Source organism: Acomys minous (assembly GCF_964271855.1).
Source record: "Acomys minous genome assembly, chromosome: 1".
Taxonomy (NCBI): Eukaryota; Metazoa; Chordata; class Mammalia; order Rodentia; family Muridae; genus Acomys; species Acomys minous.
The window spans coordinates 94,365,748-94,381,261 of record NC_140483.1 but is presented as its reverse complement, the minus strand read 5'-3'; the positions used below and the strand labels follow the sequence as shown (position 1 = coordinate 94,381,261).

The following is a 15,514-nucleotide window of genomic DNA, read 5'->3' as shown; positions in this document are numbered from 1 at the left end:
GAGAGGAGCAACCCTCAGTTAAGAAAGTGCCTCCATAAGATCTGGCAAGCCCAGAGGGCATTTTCTTTCTTTCTTTCTTTCTTTCTTTCTTTCTTTCTTTCTTTCTTTCTTTCTTAACAATTTTTTAATTGAAAAATAAAATCATTCATATTACATCTCAATTACTATCCCATCCCATGCATCCTCCCATTCCTCCCTCCCTCCCACTTTCACCCCATTCCCCTTCCCTATGACTGTGACTGAGGGGGACCTCCTCCCCTTGAATATGATGTTAGGTTATCAAGTTTCTTCTTGGTAGTCTGCTATCCTTCCTCCTAGTGCCATCAGGCCTCCCCATCAAGGAGACATGGCCAGGTTGATGTGGGCCCATTGTCGGTGGCCCTGGGTTCTGTCTAAAAGCAGGCTGAGCAAGCCGGTGAGCAGCACCCCTCCCTGGCCTCTGCTGCCTGCAGGTTCCTGCCCTTTTTGAGTTCTTGTCATCACTTCTTCAGATGATGATCAGTGAGCAATATGGCGGTGTAAGCCCATTTTCTCCCCAACTTGCTTTTTGGTCCATAGTGTTTCATCACAGAGGTGGAGACCTCAACTAAGATGCCTGGGGATAGGCAAATGTTTATTAAAGGAAACAAAAATTGATGAATGGGTGGGGAACTGATAAATTATATTTTATTAGTAAACTTAATGCTCATCAAAAGACACCTTTGAGAGTCAGGCATGATGGTGCACGCCTTTAATCTCAGCACTCGGGAGGCAGAGGCAGGCGTATAGCTGTGAGTTCAAGGTCAGCTTGGTATACAAAGCAAGTCCAGGACAGTCAAGGCTACACAGAGAAACCCCTATCTCAAAACAAACAAACAAACAAACAAACAAAAAGACACCTTTGAGGAAACCGAAGTGGTAAGCCACAAACAGGAAGAAGATATTTGGAGTATATATTATAATAATTTTATGATATCCAATACTCACACAATCAGATAGCAGTTTCATAAAAGAAGATTTTATATGGGAGCTAAACTATGCATATGTGCTCAGACTCATTAATTATATGGGAAATTAAAACTACAATAATTACCATTTTGCTCCAAAGTTTAAAAAAAAGGGGGGACAGGGGGAGAAAAGACCGCCTGTGTACCCAGTGGATGCATATCTTACCTAGTTCTTTAATTCTAGGAGCGGAGGTGCAAACTGGTATGGCCCTTTTGGAAAAGTGATAGTTTGGCAGTAAGAGAGCAGCAGCGGGGCAGTGGTGGCGCACGCCTTTAATCCCAGCACTTGTGGGGCAGAGGCAGGTGGATGTCTGTGAGTCCCAGGCCAGCCTGGTCTTTAGAGTGAGTTCCAGGACAGCCAGGGCTACACAGAGAAACCCTGTCTCCCTGTCTTGAGGAAAAACAAAAACAGAAACAAAAACAAACAAACAAAAGACTTCAGCTGCTAATCTGGCAGAAGAGGTAGCAAATGTCTCCATTTTTCAAAATTCACTGAACTTTACACTTCTTTCTTGTGCACTTTACAATATAAAACCACCGTTCCAGAAACATCGCTCAAACTTCCAGGCAGTTCCCAAAGTGCCTTTAGGTTCCAATAGGTCAGCGGCTCCCTGGGGTCGGAAACGAAACTGAATCTCCGCCCCCAGCGTCGCGAGACGGTTTCGATTTCCTAGCGGCCGCCGGGGCGGCTTTTCATTCTGGGTGACTCTTTGGAAAGTCCCCTCCTCAGTCATTGGGGGGTGTGGGGTGTGTTTTGGGGGAGCCAGGGCACCCCTCACTCGCGGCGAGGCACAGAATGACAGCTGAGCAGAGGCAGAATCTGCAAGCTTTCGGAGACTATGTGAGGAAGATTCTGGACCCCACCTACATCCTCAGCTACATGAGTCCCTGGCTCCGGGATGGTGAGTGGCCCTCAGTGCCGGCTCTCAGGCATTTAACCTTGCGGTTAAAAACAAACAAACAAACAACAACAACACACTCGGGCCAAAACCAATCGGGGCCCGTTCGCTTTCTTTAAACCGATTTGGATTAACTAACCTGGGAACGCTGGGATTATGGGAGACCCCCAGGGCGCCTTAGAGGAGGCAGCATCCAGGTTTGATGGGCAGGGACACAGTTCCTGCAAGATGTAGTAACCTGTGTTAACGATGGCGCTCTTTTTTTTTTTTTTTTTTACTTTCAAAGCTGGGGAGGTCACCTGCTTCTTTGATTTACAGTAGCTTTCTAGACTGCTGCGCGCTCCACGTTGTCCTGGCATGAGAGACTACGAAATAAGAGCGCGCCCTTCCTTAGACCCCTGTACAGAGAGGTTGAAGTAAGGGCCCCAGGAAACAAGCGGAATGAGAGCCAGAACATTCTGTCGAGGCATATTCCTGACAGGAAGTCCGTGGAGGAACACTTTCCCGGACTCCATGTGGTCAGGGAGTGATGCAGTTCTTCACCTGTAGCTTTAGAGACTTGATCGCTTTGTAAATCATACCGGCTGCTTCCATCCGAGAAGAGGATGGGGGTGGTGTTTGAAGGGGTGACAACGGGCTGCTGGCGGTTGCTTTTCTTTCTTTTCTTTTTCTTTTCTTTTAGTTTTTTAAAAAAGAATTATTAATTTATTCAGATTACAACTCAATTGCCGTCCCATCACCTCCCACTCTTCCCTCCCTCCCGCTTTCACCCTATTCCTCTCTCCTAGGTCTATGACCGTGGGGGACCTCCTCCCCCACTATATGGTCATAGGCTATCAAGTCTCATCTTGGTAGCCTGCTTATTCTTTCTTTGAGTGCCACCAGGCCTCCCCACCAAGGGGAGGTGGTCAAATATGGAGTTCTAGGTAAAAGACATATAGGAGATGGGGTTGCTTTTCATTTTACAAGTTAAAGCCTAGATGTATTTCCTGGTGTTGGTCGGAGGTGGAAACTGCAGGTTAGTTCTGGTGCTACTGTTTTGCAGCCCAACATGCTGTGTGGTGAGGAGAAAAAAAAAAAAAGCAAGCTCAACATTGTGCCAGAAAAAGACCCTCATGGCTGGAGTAGCTTGGGCCTTGGACAGAGGAAACCCACTCTAGATGTCTTTTAGCATCAGGCTGGTGTGCCTTCTGTTCTTTTAAGCTCAGCCGTAGTCATTTACGTTAGTGTACAAAGTAACGTCATTGGCGTTTTCATTCATTCCTGCCATTACTCTTCATTCTCATTTATTCCCCTCTTCTGTTTCTTTCCCATCCCCCTTTAGGTGTCCCTCTCGGATGGTTTCCTTTCCTTCCCCAATGGTCCTTCGTTCTGCATTGTTATAATAACACGCCGCCCATCCCTCTCTCTCTCCGCCCCCATCGCCTCCCATCCCTCTCTCTCCCCGCCCCCACAGCTGTCTATCCCTCTCTCTCTCTCCGCCCCCACCGCCTCCCATCCCTCTCTCTCCCCGCCCCCATCGCCTCCCATCCCTCTTCCCCCTGCCCCCCCCCCCCCCATTTAAGATATCTTCCTTCCCTCTTAGGATGCCTGTTTTAGTTTCATGAGTTTTAGGGTTCTTTTTCTAGTTCTGTGAAGATGTGAAGATGGAGTTTTTTTTTTAAAGTGTTTTACATTAAAGTGGACTATGTTGAATTTGTAAATTGCTCTTGTTATTAAAGCCATTTGCATTGTATTATATTCTCCCCATCTTGGGAGATCTTTCTATCTTCTGGTGTCTTCAAGAATTTCTTTCTTCAGTGTCTTGAAAGTTTGCACTGTCTTTCACCTCTGTGGTTAGTTAGAGTCTGTTGTTGTTGTTGTTGTTTGTGTGTTTGTGTGTTTGTTGGAGGTTATTGTGACTAGAACCTCTCCCACCCCCATTTCTTTCTTGGCAAGGTTGTTATTGGTATGTTAGAAAGCTACGAATGTTTGTTTCGGATCCTACAACTATGCTGAAACTTTTTTTTTAAATGAGGGCTAAGGGTTTTCTGGTGGAGTTTTGGGGGTGTTTATAGGATTATATTATCTGCAAATAGAGATAGTTTGACTTTTTTCCTTTCTTACTTGTATCCATTTTATTTATTTCTCTTGTATTATTGTTCTAGCTGAGACTTTAAGCACTTTATCGACTAAGAAAGGAAAGACTAGGCACCATTTTAGGGAAAATGCTCTCAGTCTCTCTCTGTTGGTATAATGCTGTCTGTAGGCTTGCCTTAGTCTATGCAAAAATTATTTATATGATATATATATATATGTATATATATACAAATTATACACACACACATATGCACAAAAGACCGCAAATATCCAAGGCTACAATGCACTCCAATCAGATTGTCTACCTATCAACAAAACAAATAACAATTAATGCTAACAAGGAGGTGGAGGAGAAGGAACCTTTTTCACTCGATGTTGAAAATAAAAACTTGGGGGCTAGAGAGATGGCTCTGAGGTTAAGAGCACTGACCACTCTTCCAGAGTTTCTGAGTTCAATTCCCAGCAGCCACATGGTGGCTCACAACCATCTATAATGTGATCTGATGCCTTCTTCTGGCCTGCAGGTGTACATGCAGGCAGAACACTGTGTGTAATAAATAAATAAATCTATTATTATTATTATTATTATTTCTTCAAGACAAGGCTTCTCTGTGTAGCCTTGGCTGTCCCGGACTCACTTTGTAGACCAGGCTGGCCTTGAACTCATGGAGATCTGCCTGTCTCTGCCTCCCAAGTGCTGGGATTAAAGGCATGTGCCACCACCACCTGGCTAAATAAATAAATCTTAAAAAAAAAAAAGAAGAAGAACATCTTTGTTCTATTTAAAAAGAGAGAGAAGAAAAAGTTGTGTAGCTGCTATGGAAATCAGTATGGAGGTTTCTAAAACACAACTTTGAAAGTAGAACAACTGTATGTCACAGCTATGCAGTGCTCTTGGACACATGCTCCAAGAACTCAAAATCCAGCAGACCACAGAGATCCTTGCATACCTATTTATCACTATGTTTATTCATGTAAGTGAGGGCACAGTGAAAAACCACAGAAATGTACCTCAAGGTTAGGGGGCGGGCTCTTGTTTGGCTGGGTTTTTTTTTGGTTTTGGTTTTGGTTTTTAGACAGGGTTTCTCTGTGCAGCCCTGACTGTCCTGGAATTTGATCTGTCGAGTGCTGGGAGTAAAGGCGTGTGCCACTAGTGCCCGGCCAGGGAGGAGGTTTTTATTGTAGATATGAGAGGAAACAAGCTCAGAGAACGAACTGAGCTGAGTTGGGTGGCGCACGCCTTTAATCCCAGCACCCAAGGGGAAGAGGCAGGTAGATCTTTGTGAGTTCGAGGCCAGCCTGGTCTATAGAGGGAGTTATAGGACGGCCAGAGCTACGTGGAGAAACTCTGTCTCGAAAAACAAAACAAACAAACAAACAAACAAACAAATAAACAAAACAAAAACCACTTCATTAACTGCTTCCAGTTGGACCATAGAATTTGGGGTAACCTAACCCTGTATTGCTGGGCTGTAGCCCTCAAAATGTCTCCATAGTAACTGTCACTTATTCTCTTTAAGATGAAAGGTTTTGTTTTCGTTTGTTTGTTTCTTCTGACTTGAAAGTTTACATTTCAGTAGATTTCATCAGTCTTTCACCTCTTTGGTTAGTTTGCTTTGAGGCTGTTTGAGGCTACTGTGACTAGGAACCCCCTTTTGTGATTTCTTTCTTGCCAAGTTTGCTGATGGCATGTTGTGATGCTCCTGTTTGTTTAACAGAGAAACGTTTACGTCTCTTTCGTCCGTCCTTCTGTCCATTGTGCACACATCTAATTTGGGTACCAGGGAAATGTTGGCTTTGTAGAATGTGTTTGCTGGTGTCCCTTCCCTTCCTAGGGGAATATTGGAGGGTATTGATGTTACCTTTTCTTTAAAAGTCTGGTAGAACTCAGCAGCGCCTCTGACTTATTTCCAGACTTTCCCTTGTTGGAAGACTTTTCTGTTACTATTTCAACCTCATTTCTTGTTCTAGATTTGTTTGTTTATATCCTCCTGATTAAATCTTGGTAGGCTGTGTCTAGGAATTTGTCCATTTCTTCTAGTTTGTTTTAAGTGTAATTTTCTTTTTCTTTTCTTTTCTTTTTTTTCCTGAGACAGGTTTTCTCTGTGTAGCCATGGCTGGCCTGGAACTTGCTTTGTAGACCAGGCTGCCCCTCAAACTCACAGAGATCCGCCTGCTTCTGCCTCTTGAGTGCTGGAAGTAAGTCGTGTGCCACTGAGCCTGGCATTTAAGTATAATATTCAAAGTAGCTCCTGGTGATTCTGTGTAATTAAATGGACTCTGTGCTAACCTTCCCTTTTTTTCTTTCTAATTTTGGCAATGTGGATCTTTTTCTCTTTTTGTAAGTTTAGCAATGAATTTTTATTTAAGTAACTTTTATTTGCCTGATGTAATTGTTGTCCGGGAGGCTTACTGCCTCCGTCGGCTAGCCTAGGCCTAGTCCTGGAAGCTTCTATCCCCTGTACAGTCTAATCTAGACCTAGAATGCTTTCAGTCTCCGAGACTTTACTGCTGAATGAGCTCAGCCTTTCTAGCTCTTTCTGAACTCTGCCTCAAAACTCCTCTACAAGCTGACTGGTTCAAACTGGCTTCTCTCAGCTTCTGTGTGAATTGCTCTAGTTGGCCTCACACTAACTTTGGCAATCTGTTCTAAGCTTCTGGCTCTTCCATTCTCTGGCTTGTCTGTCTTCACCTGTGTCTAGCCTGTTCTCTCTACAACCCGTCTCTGAACTTTCCTGGTAAAGCTGCCTCTGAATTCCAAGAACCGAACTGCCATGAACTCAACTCGCCTCTTCTCTCACTGGCTGAACGGAAGTGCTGGCACAGCAGTGACTGGAACTCAGAGATCTGCATGCCTCTGTCTCCTGAGTGCTGGGATGAAAGGCATGTACTACCACGCCTGGACCTAAGCTTTTCTTTACTTGACACTTGCTCTGTACTGGGCTGGCCTTGAACTCAGAGATCTGCTTGCCTCTGTCTCCTGGGATTAAAGGCCTGTCTGTATTCCAGCCAGATCACACAGACCTAGAAGGTCTTTGGACATGATCTCTTTGCCGGAGCAGCCATGTTTTACACATTTTAAAGTAATAATTTGAATTAAGTAATAAAGCATATAATAATATATAATATAATAAAATAATAAATGCTTGTAAAATTATTTGCCTCAGAAGTGAGGAGGCAGAAAACCTACCACTTTATGTCTATAGTCTTAATTTTCATAATGTATAATGTTTATAATGTTACCCGGAGGCTAAAGATAATGATCCACAAATTTAAATATGATTATACTAGAAAGGGAGAAAAACATGTTCAATAATTTAAACTAACTTAGAATAGAAAGTAAGAGTATAAAACAAGAAGATTCAAGGAAGGATGGTTATGTCAATTGTGGGTTTTAGTCAAACTTGTCTGTAAAGGAGCTAAGATAAATCCATAGGCAGAATTCTTCCCGAGACCCAGTGTGGTGGTTTGTATAGGAATGGCCCCTATAGGCTCATATATTTGTGTCACCAGGGAGTGGCACTATTTGAAAGGATTAGAAGGCTTGGGAGGTATGGCTTTGTTGGAGCAAGTGTGTCACTGGCTTTGAGGTTCCAAGAGCCCAAGGCAGTCCTGTGTTATCTCTCTTTCCCAGCCTGCAGAACATGATGTAGCGACTGCTCCAATGCCTGCATGCTGCTCTTACCTCTGCCATGATAATTACGGACTAAACCTCTGAAACTGTAAGCCAGGCCCCAATTAAATGCTTTCATTCATAAGAGTTGGCTTGGTCATGATGTCTCTTCACAGCAATAGAACAGTGACTAAGACACCCATCTGAGGTTAAAAAAAAAAAAAGAAAGAAAGAAATGAGACAGACATATTAAATAAAAGTAGATGAGAAAGCTAGAGATGCAATGTTAATAATAAAACATGCCTGCCCCACGGGGTCTTCAAACGGAACCTGGAGGGGGCGCCGGAGTGAACAAAGGAAGACAGGAGACACGAAGAAATGAGGGCAAGTCTGGATTCTGATCAAGCCCCGTTTATTGAAAACATTTACAGGGTTTTTATAGAGAGTGTCAGAGGGGCAAGGGCAGGGTTGCTATGGAAACCTAATGGCAGCTATTCTGCTCTCTAGCCTGGTAAAAACTTCAAGATAAGGAAATAAGCAAAGGTGATAAGCAAGCGGGTTCCTAGGACCTAATGAGGATGCTCTGCTATATTTCTCAGTAGTGAAAACTTCAAGGATAGGGAGGTAAAGTCTGAGGAATGCAGCTGCAGAGATAAGGTAAGCAAGCAGCTTCCCAGGACCGGACTGGGTAGTGTGGTCTCGGGCTGACACTTAGCTTGCTATGTGCCAAGCGGTAGTGTGGAAAATGGAGCCTACAGGCAAGCTGGAATTGCCTATATTTTAAGCCAAGAGCCACTAAGGGTGGCTCCCCACAAAACATATTGTATGGACACAAAGCTTAAGATTTCAAAGGATGACTAATTAATAAATGTGAAAAGACATCTTAAAACTCAAAAGCAAAAAGCAAGACTGGGGTATTGCCAGGCATTTTATCAATATTGTTAAATTAGTTCATTAATATTAATAATGACATAGGCACCGTTTAATGTAATAAGAATCACTGAGGGGTCACATATGCAAGTTTGTTTTTCTTGTTGTTTTTCGAGATAGGGTGTGTGTGTGTGTGTGTGTGTGTGTGTGTGTGTGTGTGTGTGTGTGTGTGTGTGTGTGTTTTGCCTGGGCTGTCCTGCACTTGCTTTGTAGACCAGGCTGGCCTCAAACTCACAGAGATCTGCCTGCCTCTGCCTCCTCGAGTGCTGGGATTAAAGGTATGCACCATCTCACCCAGCTACAAATGTAAGTTTGTACCCTATAAATTGAGAGTATATCTCCTGGCAATGGTGGCACATACCTTTAATCCCAGCCTGGTCTATAGAGTGAGTTCCAGGACAGCAAGGGCTGTTACACAGAGAAACCCTGTCTCAAAAGAACAAAACAAAACAAAACAAACCCCCCCAAAATACAATGAAACAAACAAAAACCCTCAAAAATACACAACAAACAAACAAGAGTATTATCAACCTCCCCAAATCTGTAAGCTTTCTCAAAGACTACACTTCATAAGTCCTTAGCAGAGGTCCCTACTGCACATCTTATATAAATCTATTCTTTAATATCCAGACTCAGAACCCCAGGGAAATGTTTTAACTGTTTCCATTTCTACATCTATATGATGGCAATTGCAATACTGTTTGGGGACTTTGAGAATAATAAATTAGTGACAGGTACTCTATGTAGCCAGAATTAATTATGAAAAAATTTTAAATTACACAATTTCAGGCTGAACATGGTGACACAAGCCTTTAATCCCAGCACTGGGGAAGCAGAGGCAGGTGTATCATTGTGAATTCGAGGCTAGCCTGGTCTACAAAGTGAGTCCGGGACAGCCAAGGCTACACAGAGAAACCCTGTCTTGAAAACCAAACAACAAACAACAACAACAAAAAGTTCACAATTTCAAAGCATTACATTTTGGGACCACAGGATGGCCTAGTAGATGAGAGCACTTTCCACCACACCTGGAGATCTGAGTTTGATCCCAGGGACCTACGGAGTGGGGGGAGAGAACCAAGGCCTGCAGGATGCTCTCTGGCCTCTTCACATGTCTGTCACACCACACACATGAAACTCTCTCTGTCTCTGTCTCTCTTTCTCAGAAGTATATAAAGAGTAGTAATAAAACAGTACATTTAAATAATTCTATCATCATCATCATCATTATTATTATTATTATTATTATTATTATTATTTTCTGAGACAGGGTTTCACTGTGTAGCCCTGATTGTGCTGAACTTACCTTGTAGACCAGGCTGGCCTTGAACTCACAGAGATCTTCCTGCCTCTGCCTGAGTGCTGGGATTAAAGGCATAAACCACGGTGTCAGGCTTAAATAACTCTTTTTGTTTTGTGTTTTGAGACAGAGTTTCTTTGTTACACAGAGCCCCAGCAGTCCTGGACTTTCTCTGTAGACCAGGCTGGCCTCACTCATAGAGATCCACCTGCTTCTACCTCCCAGCGCTGGGATTAAAGGCAAGGCGTGGGCCACCGTGCCCAACCTTAAATAGCTCTTAATCAAAAAAAGAAAGAAAGGAAAAAAGAAAAAGAAAAAAAAAAAGGAAGAAACAAACTCAAAATAATGCTGGCCACTTTTAAAGCCACCAGTCAACTCACACATTACACATTCAAAGTAACAGCTAAGCCTTTAAACAGAGGGAAAATTACATCTTAAGTGAATTGGTAATTCAAAAGAGTGAAACTAAGGAATTAGTGAAATAAATTCTATTATAAGACAAAGCAATGCAAACAAAAGACAATAGCAGCTAGAAACAGTAAGAGCCAGAAAGTGCCAAAGAAAGCAAATCAGCTAAAATAAAGAACACAGTTAAAAAAAAAAAAAGTCCTGTGGGGCTGGAGAGATGGCTCAGAGGTTAAGAGCACTATCTGCTCTTCCGAAGGTCCCGAGTTCAATTCCCAGCAACCACACGGTGGCTCACAACCACCTGTAATTGAGATCTGGTGCCTTCTTGTGGTGGGCAGGCACATGTGTGGGCAGAATACTGTATAAATAATAAATAAATCTTTAAAAAAAAAAGTCCCTCTTAGTCCTGGGACTAGTAGAGTTCCTTCAGTCTTACTGCAAAAAGGTGCGTAATGTTTTCACATTCCAGGACGGGATCCACCTTTCCCAAGTCACGAGGGGTTCTTACAAGCTGAGTTCAAAAAAATGAGTAAACAATGCCTTCAGAACAGAACTTGTGAGGTGTGAACAGGAGATTTAGTTTACGACGTGATGAGCAGGGCTGGAGAGATGGCTCAGCAGGTGAGCGCGTGTGCTGGAACCAAAGTCGGTCTACCGGGCACCCAACACTAACACAAACCCACACAGAAACTAAGTATACACATAATTACAGCACCGAAATATTTAAAAATGCGATGACAAAATGAGGAGACAAAGAAAGCATTTAACGATTTGGGATTGGTTTTGTTTCTGCTTTACAAAGATTGTTAGGGTTCAGCAAGTTCCAGCTTGTGATGGGAGATACTTATCACGCGTTGCTGACGAAGTCGAGCTTAGGACTTTAGCACAGTTTGTAAATGTGTGCGCTCTCCCCCAGTTTCACAGCCACAATAAAACTACTTGAGGTAAGTTGAAAAGATCAATGGAAAACTGTATACTTTAAAAAACCCTGATTATTAGAGATGAAATTGGAGGTCTTTTCATCTCTACCTAGGTGCCTCCCACCAGAAGATTGCAATAAAGTTGTTTTTATGAGGCTGGGAGTATAGCTCAGTGGTAAAACTCTTGTCTAGGCTGTGTGATATCCTGAGTTTAAAAAAAAAAAGTTGGTTGTATTTTGTTTGATCATTTAAAAAATAATTTATTATGTTTGTCCATAAATATTTTGCTTTCCCGTCTTTCAATGTTCTGTTAGCGTGATGACATCTTCTGTTCCTCTCTTTGCCCTCTCTTCCCTGCACTGGCTCCTTCAGAAGCTCTGGGTTCTTTTGGTTGGCCTTAATTGTGACAAATATATCCTATCAGTAAGGATTCAGTGAGGGTCGCGGGACCCTGATGAGCACCATGGCTGGGTATGAGAGGTGGGCTTCCATTGGAAGACAGTGGGGGTTTACTCATACACTCTCCCTGCCCGTCCTGTCACTGTACTTCACTTTACAAACTGCATTTATGACTGTGGGCACTGGTTACATCTTGTGAGAAACGTGCATGCTTCCCTGTGTAGTGGAGGGCTTTCCTGCTTCACGGGCTCCCCAGGCTGTTTCAAATTAGGCCTGGGAGTGGGCTGTCGGATTGTTCCGGTAGCCCTTTGCAGTCACGTGCTCTTGCCCTTACCCCTGGGAGCACTGGATGGGTGGTATTCTCAGTATTAGTTTCTTTGAGTTTTTTGTTGTTTTGTTTTTCGAGACAGGGTTTCTCTGTGTAACAGTCTTGGCTGTTCTGTACTCACTTTGTAGACCAGGCTGGGCTCGAACTCACAGAGGTCTGCCTGCTTCTGCCTCCTTGAGTGTTGGGATTACAGGTGTGAGCTACTATGACCAGCTATTTCTATTCATATTAGGCAAAATACAGACACGGACCAAATACCTGGTGATTGCTGAATGGACAAGATCAGTGCGAAACATCCACACAGTGGAATTTCCTTTGGCTTGTTCATTCTTAAAGTATAGCTTTTTATTAAAGGAAAGAATAATAGCATGTATAAAATGAATGAGCTTAGAACATGTGTTAAGCGAAGAAGCAAAGACCACAAGCTACGTGGAACCATTCGCATGAATGTCCAGACAGGAGCAGGGGCTGCAGCTCAGTGGTAGAGTGTTTACCTCCCAAGGCCTGAAAAGTCCCGAATAGTAAAAGCTGTGAGGTTGGTTCGTGACTGTTTAGAGCCAAGGGGGGGAGAGGGAATAGAATGCTTGATGGCTAAAAGGGTAAAGAGGTTCTTTTTATTGTAATTTAATACCAAGGATGGGGTCCCAACTCTAAACTCCATCAAGTTTTTCACTTGAAAAGAGCAAACTTGGCTGCTGTGGATAGAGATCCTGAAATGGGGGCCAAGAAGAAGGTCCTCTCTCTTCTTGCTGTTTCCACACACTCTCCTAATCTCCTAACTGAAAACCATACTGGCAGCTGCCTTCTCCTTTGGAATCTGCTATGGGAAAACTTGGATATGCGATGCTCTAGTAGGACAGAGGTCCGGTTATGCCCTACGCACGGAGGTAGCATGTGTATTCAAGATGAATACCATTTTGAAACGAGCAAGTGCTAGCGTTTCCTGCCACCCGGTCTCACTGGTCTCTCTGACTCCTCTTCCTCCCACTTTGCTGCTGTGTTTTATACTCTCTCAGCAAAAAGACCCAAAACAAAAGACCACAGATGTACTCTTAATTCAAACTGCTTGCTGCATCCGCTGTACTTGTTACCGATGTCATGGGGTGTCCGCTTACACCCTTACCCTCTTAGCTCAGCAGTCACTTTAGAGTTTTGAACGAGAGGAAGCCCTTTTCCTTCTTTGTAACACCCTCCGCTCACTTCTGCTTACTGTGGTGAACTTTTTGGTTTTTTTTTTTCAACTGTCCCGAAGAAGTGCACTTCTTTCGCAACGTGCACACAACTTGTGGAGAGGATGGGGCCCTGTGTGGTGACAAACAAGCAGAGTCCGCTGCCTCTCCAGAGTTCCTTCTGGTCCGGTGGCTTGCTGTGACTCCCAGCCCCACGTGGGAAGGCAGGCCTGGTGTCTGGGGTGGGGGTGGGGCCCGCCGGACAATCAACTGAGACTCTCGGACCCCTAGGGAGAGAATGGGGGGGTGACAAGAGACGCAAAGAACGGACAGCAAGTCAAGGAATCTGATCAAGCTGACAAAATTTTATTTTCTCAAGCTGTTTATATACTTTAAAAGCAGGATGTAGGGAGGGGGGTGAGGAGGAGAAACCACTTCAGAAACCTGGTTGACTGAGAGAGCCAGGCCAGGTGGGTGTCTAGGTGACCATGACTATAGATCTATATCTATATCTATATCTATATCTATATCTATATCTATATCTATATCTGGTTCATGAGAAGCTGAGAACAATAAGGTTCCAGGGTGATTGTGGAGAAGTCTTTGTGAGGAAGGAGGAAGTGTAAGAAGGCCTGAGTTTGTGTGAGCTGAGCAGAAGTACAAAGCCGCCCCTGGGAGCCTGGTGTATTTATCTCCCAGTGACTAGCGGCTCTGCAGGCTGCTTTCCCATCCTTGCTTCTCTTCACAGACGAGATGCAGTACATTCAGGCTGAGAAGAGCAACAAGGGCCCAATGGAGGCTGCCTCACTGTTCCTCCAGTACCTGCTGCAGCTGCGGACAGAAGGCTGGTTCCAGGGCTTTCTGGATGCCCTGTACCACGCAGGTTAGTTCCTTCTTCTTAGTCACAAATCAGAGTATTTTACTCTGCTGTGTTAGGATGATGAAAAGGAAAAAGGTGATTAATTTCATATGTTTTGTATGTAGTTTATGCCTCCTTGTTTAAGAAAAAGTAAAGGCTATTTTCAAGCAGATGATAGAATGCTTTACCGAACTATCCAAAGGAATCTACAGAATTATTGGGTTTTTTTGTTTTTTATTTTTTGTTTTTGTTTTTGTTTGTTTGTTTTCCCCAAGACAGTGCTTCTCTTGTAGCCCTGGCTGTCCTAGAACTCTCTTTGTAGACGAGGCTGGCTTCAGACTCACAGAGATCCGCTGAGAATAAAGGTATATGCCACCACACCCAGCCTAAAGAATTACTGCAGCCAGTGGAAAGGGTGACAGTATTATCAAAACACCAGTAGCTTTGACGAGGAGTAAATGAGTTTTATAGTGTTGACCCAGTGGTGCATTATACCGCAGTGAGGCCTCGTGGCCCTGTCTGCGGATGGCAGCCTTCTGAACTACAGGTACGTGGTACTAAATCTTAAACTCCTTAACCATAATAGCTGTACAGATCCGCATGAGCTGGGTGTGGTGGCGCACGCCTTTAATTCCAACACTCAAGAGGCAGAAGCAGGCTGGTCTCTGTGAGTTCGAGGCCAGCCTGGTCTACAAAGAGAGTTCTAGGACAGCCAGGGCTATTAACACAGAGAAACCCTGTCTTGAAAAACAAAACAACACAAAACACAACACAACAACAACAGCAAAAGATCCACATGAACCAAAATAAACCTATGTTGTTATGGAAACAGACAAATGCCATGTGACTATCAGACAAGATCCAAAGGGGTGATGCATTAAATGTAGCATATTAACAGAAGGTGTATACAGTACTGGAACAGTCTAATTCTTTGCAGGTTTGGGTTCTTTGTCTGTTCTTCATTTTTATGAGGCAGTGTTGCTTTGTGTAGCTCTGGCTGTCCTGGGACTCCATAGGTGTGAAGGGACAGGGTCTCTCACTGAAGACGGAGCTTACCATTTTGGTTAGAGTGGCTGGGATCACATGCTGTAGTGCTATGCCTGGCTTTTTTGCATGAGATCTGGGGATTGAACCCAGGCCCTCAGGCTTGTGTGGTGAGCATTTTACCTACCGAGCCATCTTTCTGTTCCTGGAGCTACTTTCATTGTTTTAGTTTCTTGGATATATAAGGGTGGGTGGTGGGTGGGATGGGGCTGGGGGGCTAGGAGGGTAGGGGGATTGGGGGGTGTGGGGGGGCTGGGGGCAGGGAAATCATTGCCTTCCCAGGCTCCTGAATGAGTAAACATGGGTCTCAAAGGCAGGCAGGCCGGGCGATTCTGTCCAAGAACCTTAGAGTGAGACATTCTTGGATTATTTTAGTCGGAAGTCATTTTTCCTCCTTTATTTGTTCACTGACTTAAATTTTTTTCTTGGAGTGATGGGAAAGGAAAACTTTTCAGGGGCAGGAAGTAAGGCTCCTATTTCCTCTTGTCTCCTTTACTGTTTCCTCCTGAGAAGATAAGCACAATGCATTTGACTGACTTAAAAGTAAATCAAGGGTCCCGGAGGAGGGAGAAGACGGCTC

At 43.9% G+C, this 15,514-nt stretch overlaps 1 protein-coding gene across 1 annotated transcript in view; it reads left to right on the top strand.

Moving 5' to 3' along the window:
* The first annotated feature begins 1,623 nt into the window (after positions 1-1,623).
* Positions 1,624-15,514, top strand: part of RIGI (RNA sensor RIG-I) — a 45,576-nt gene continuing 31,685 nt past the window's right edge. The window contains exons 1-2 of the mRNA XM_084775630.1: positions 1,624-1,888; positions 13,780-13,914. Coding sequence (XP_084631756.1) covers positions 1,783-1,888; positions 13,780-13,914 — 241 coding nt within the window. The 5' untranslated portion in view covers positions 1,624-1,782. The remainder of the gene's footprint in view (positions 1,889-13,779; positions 13,915-15,514) is intronic.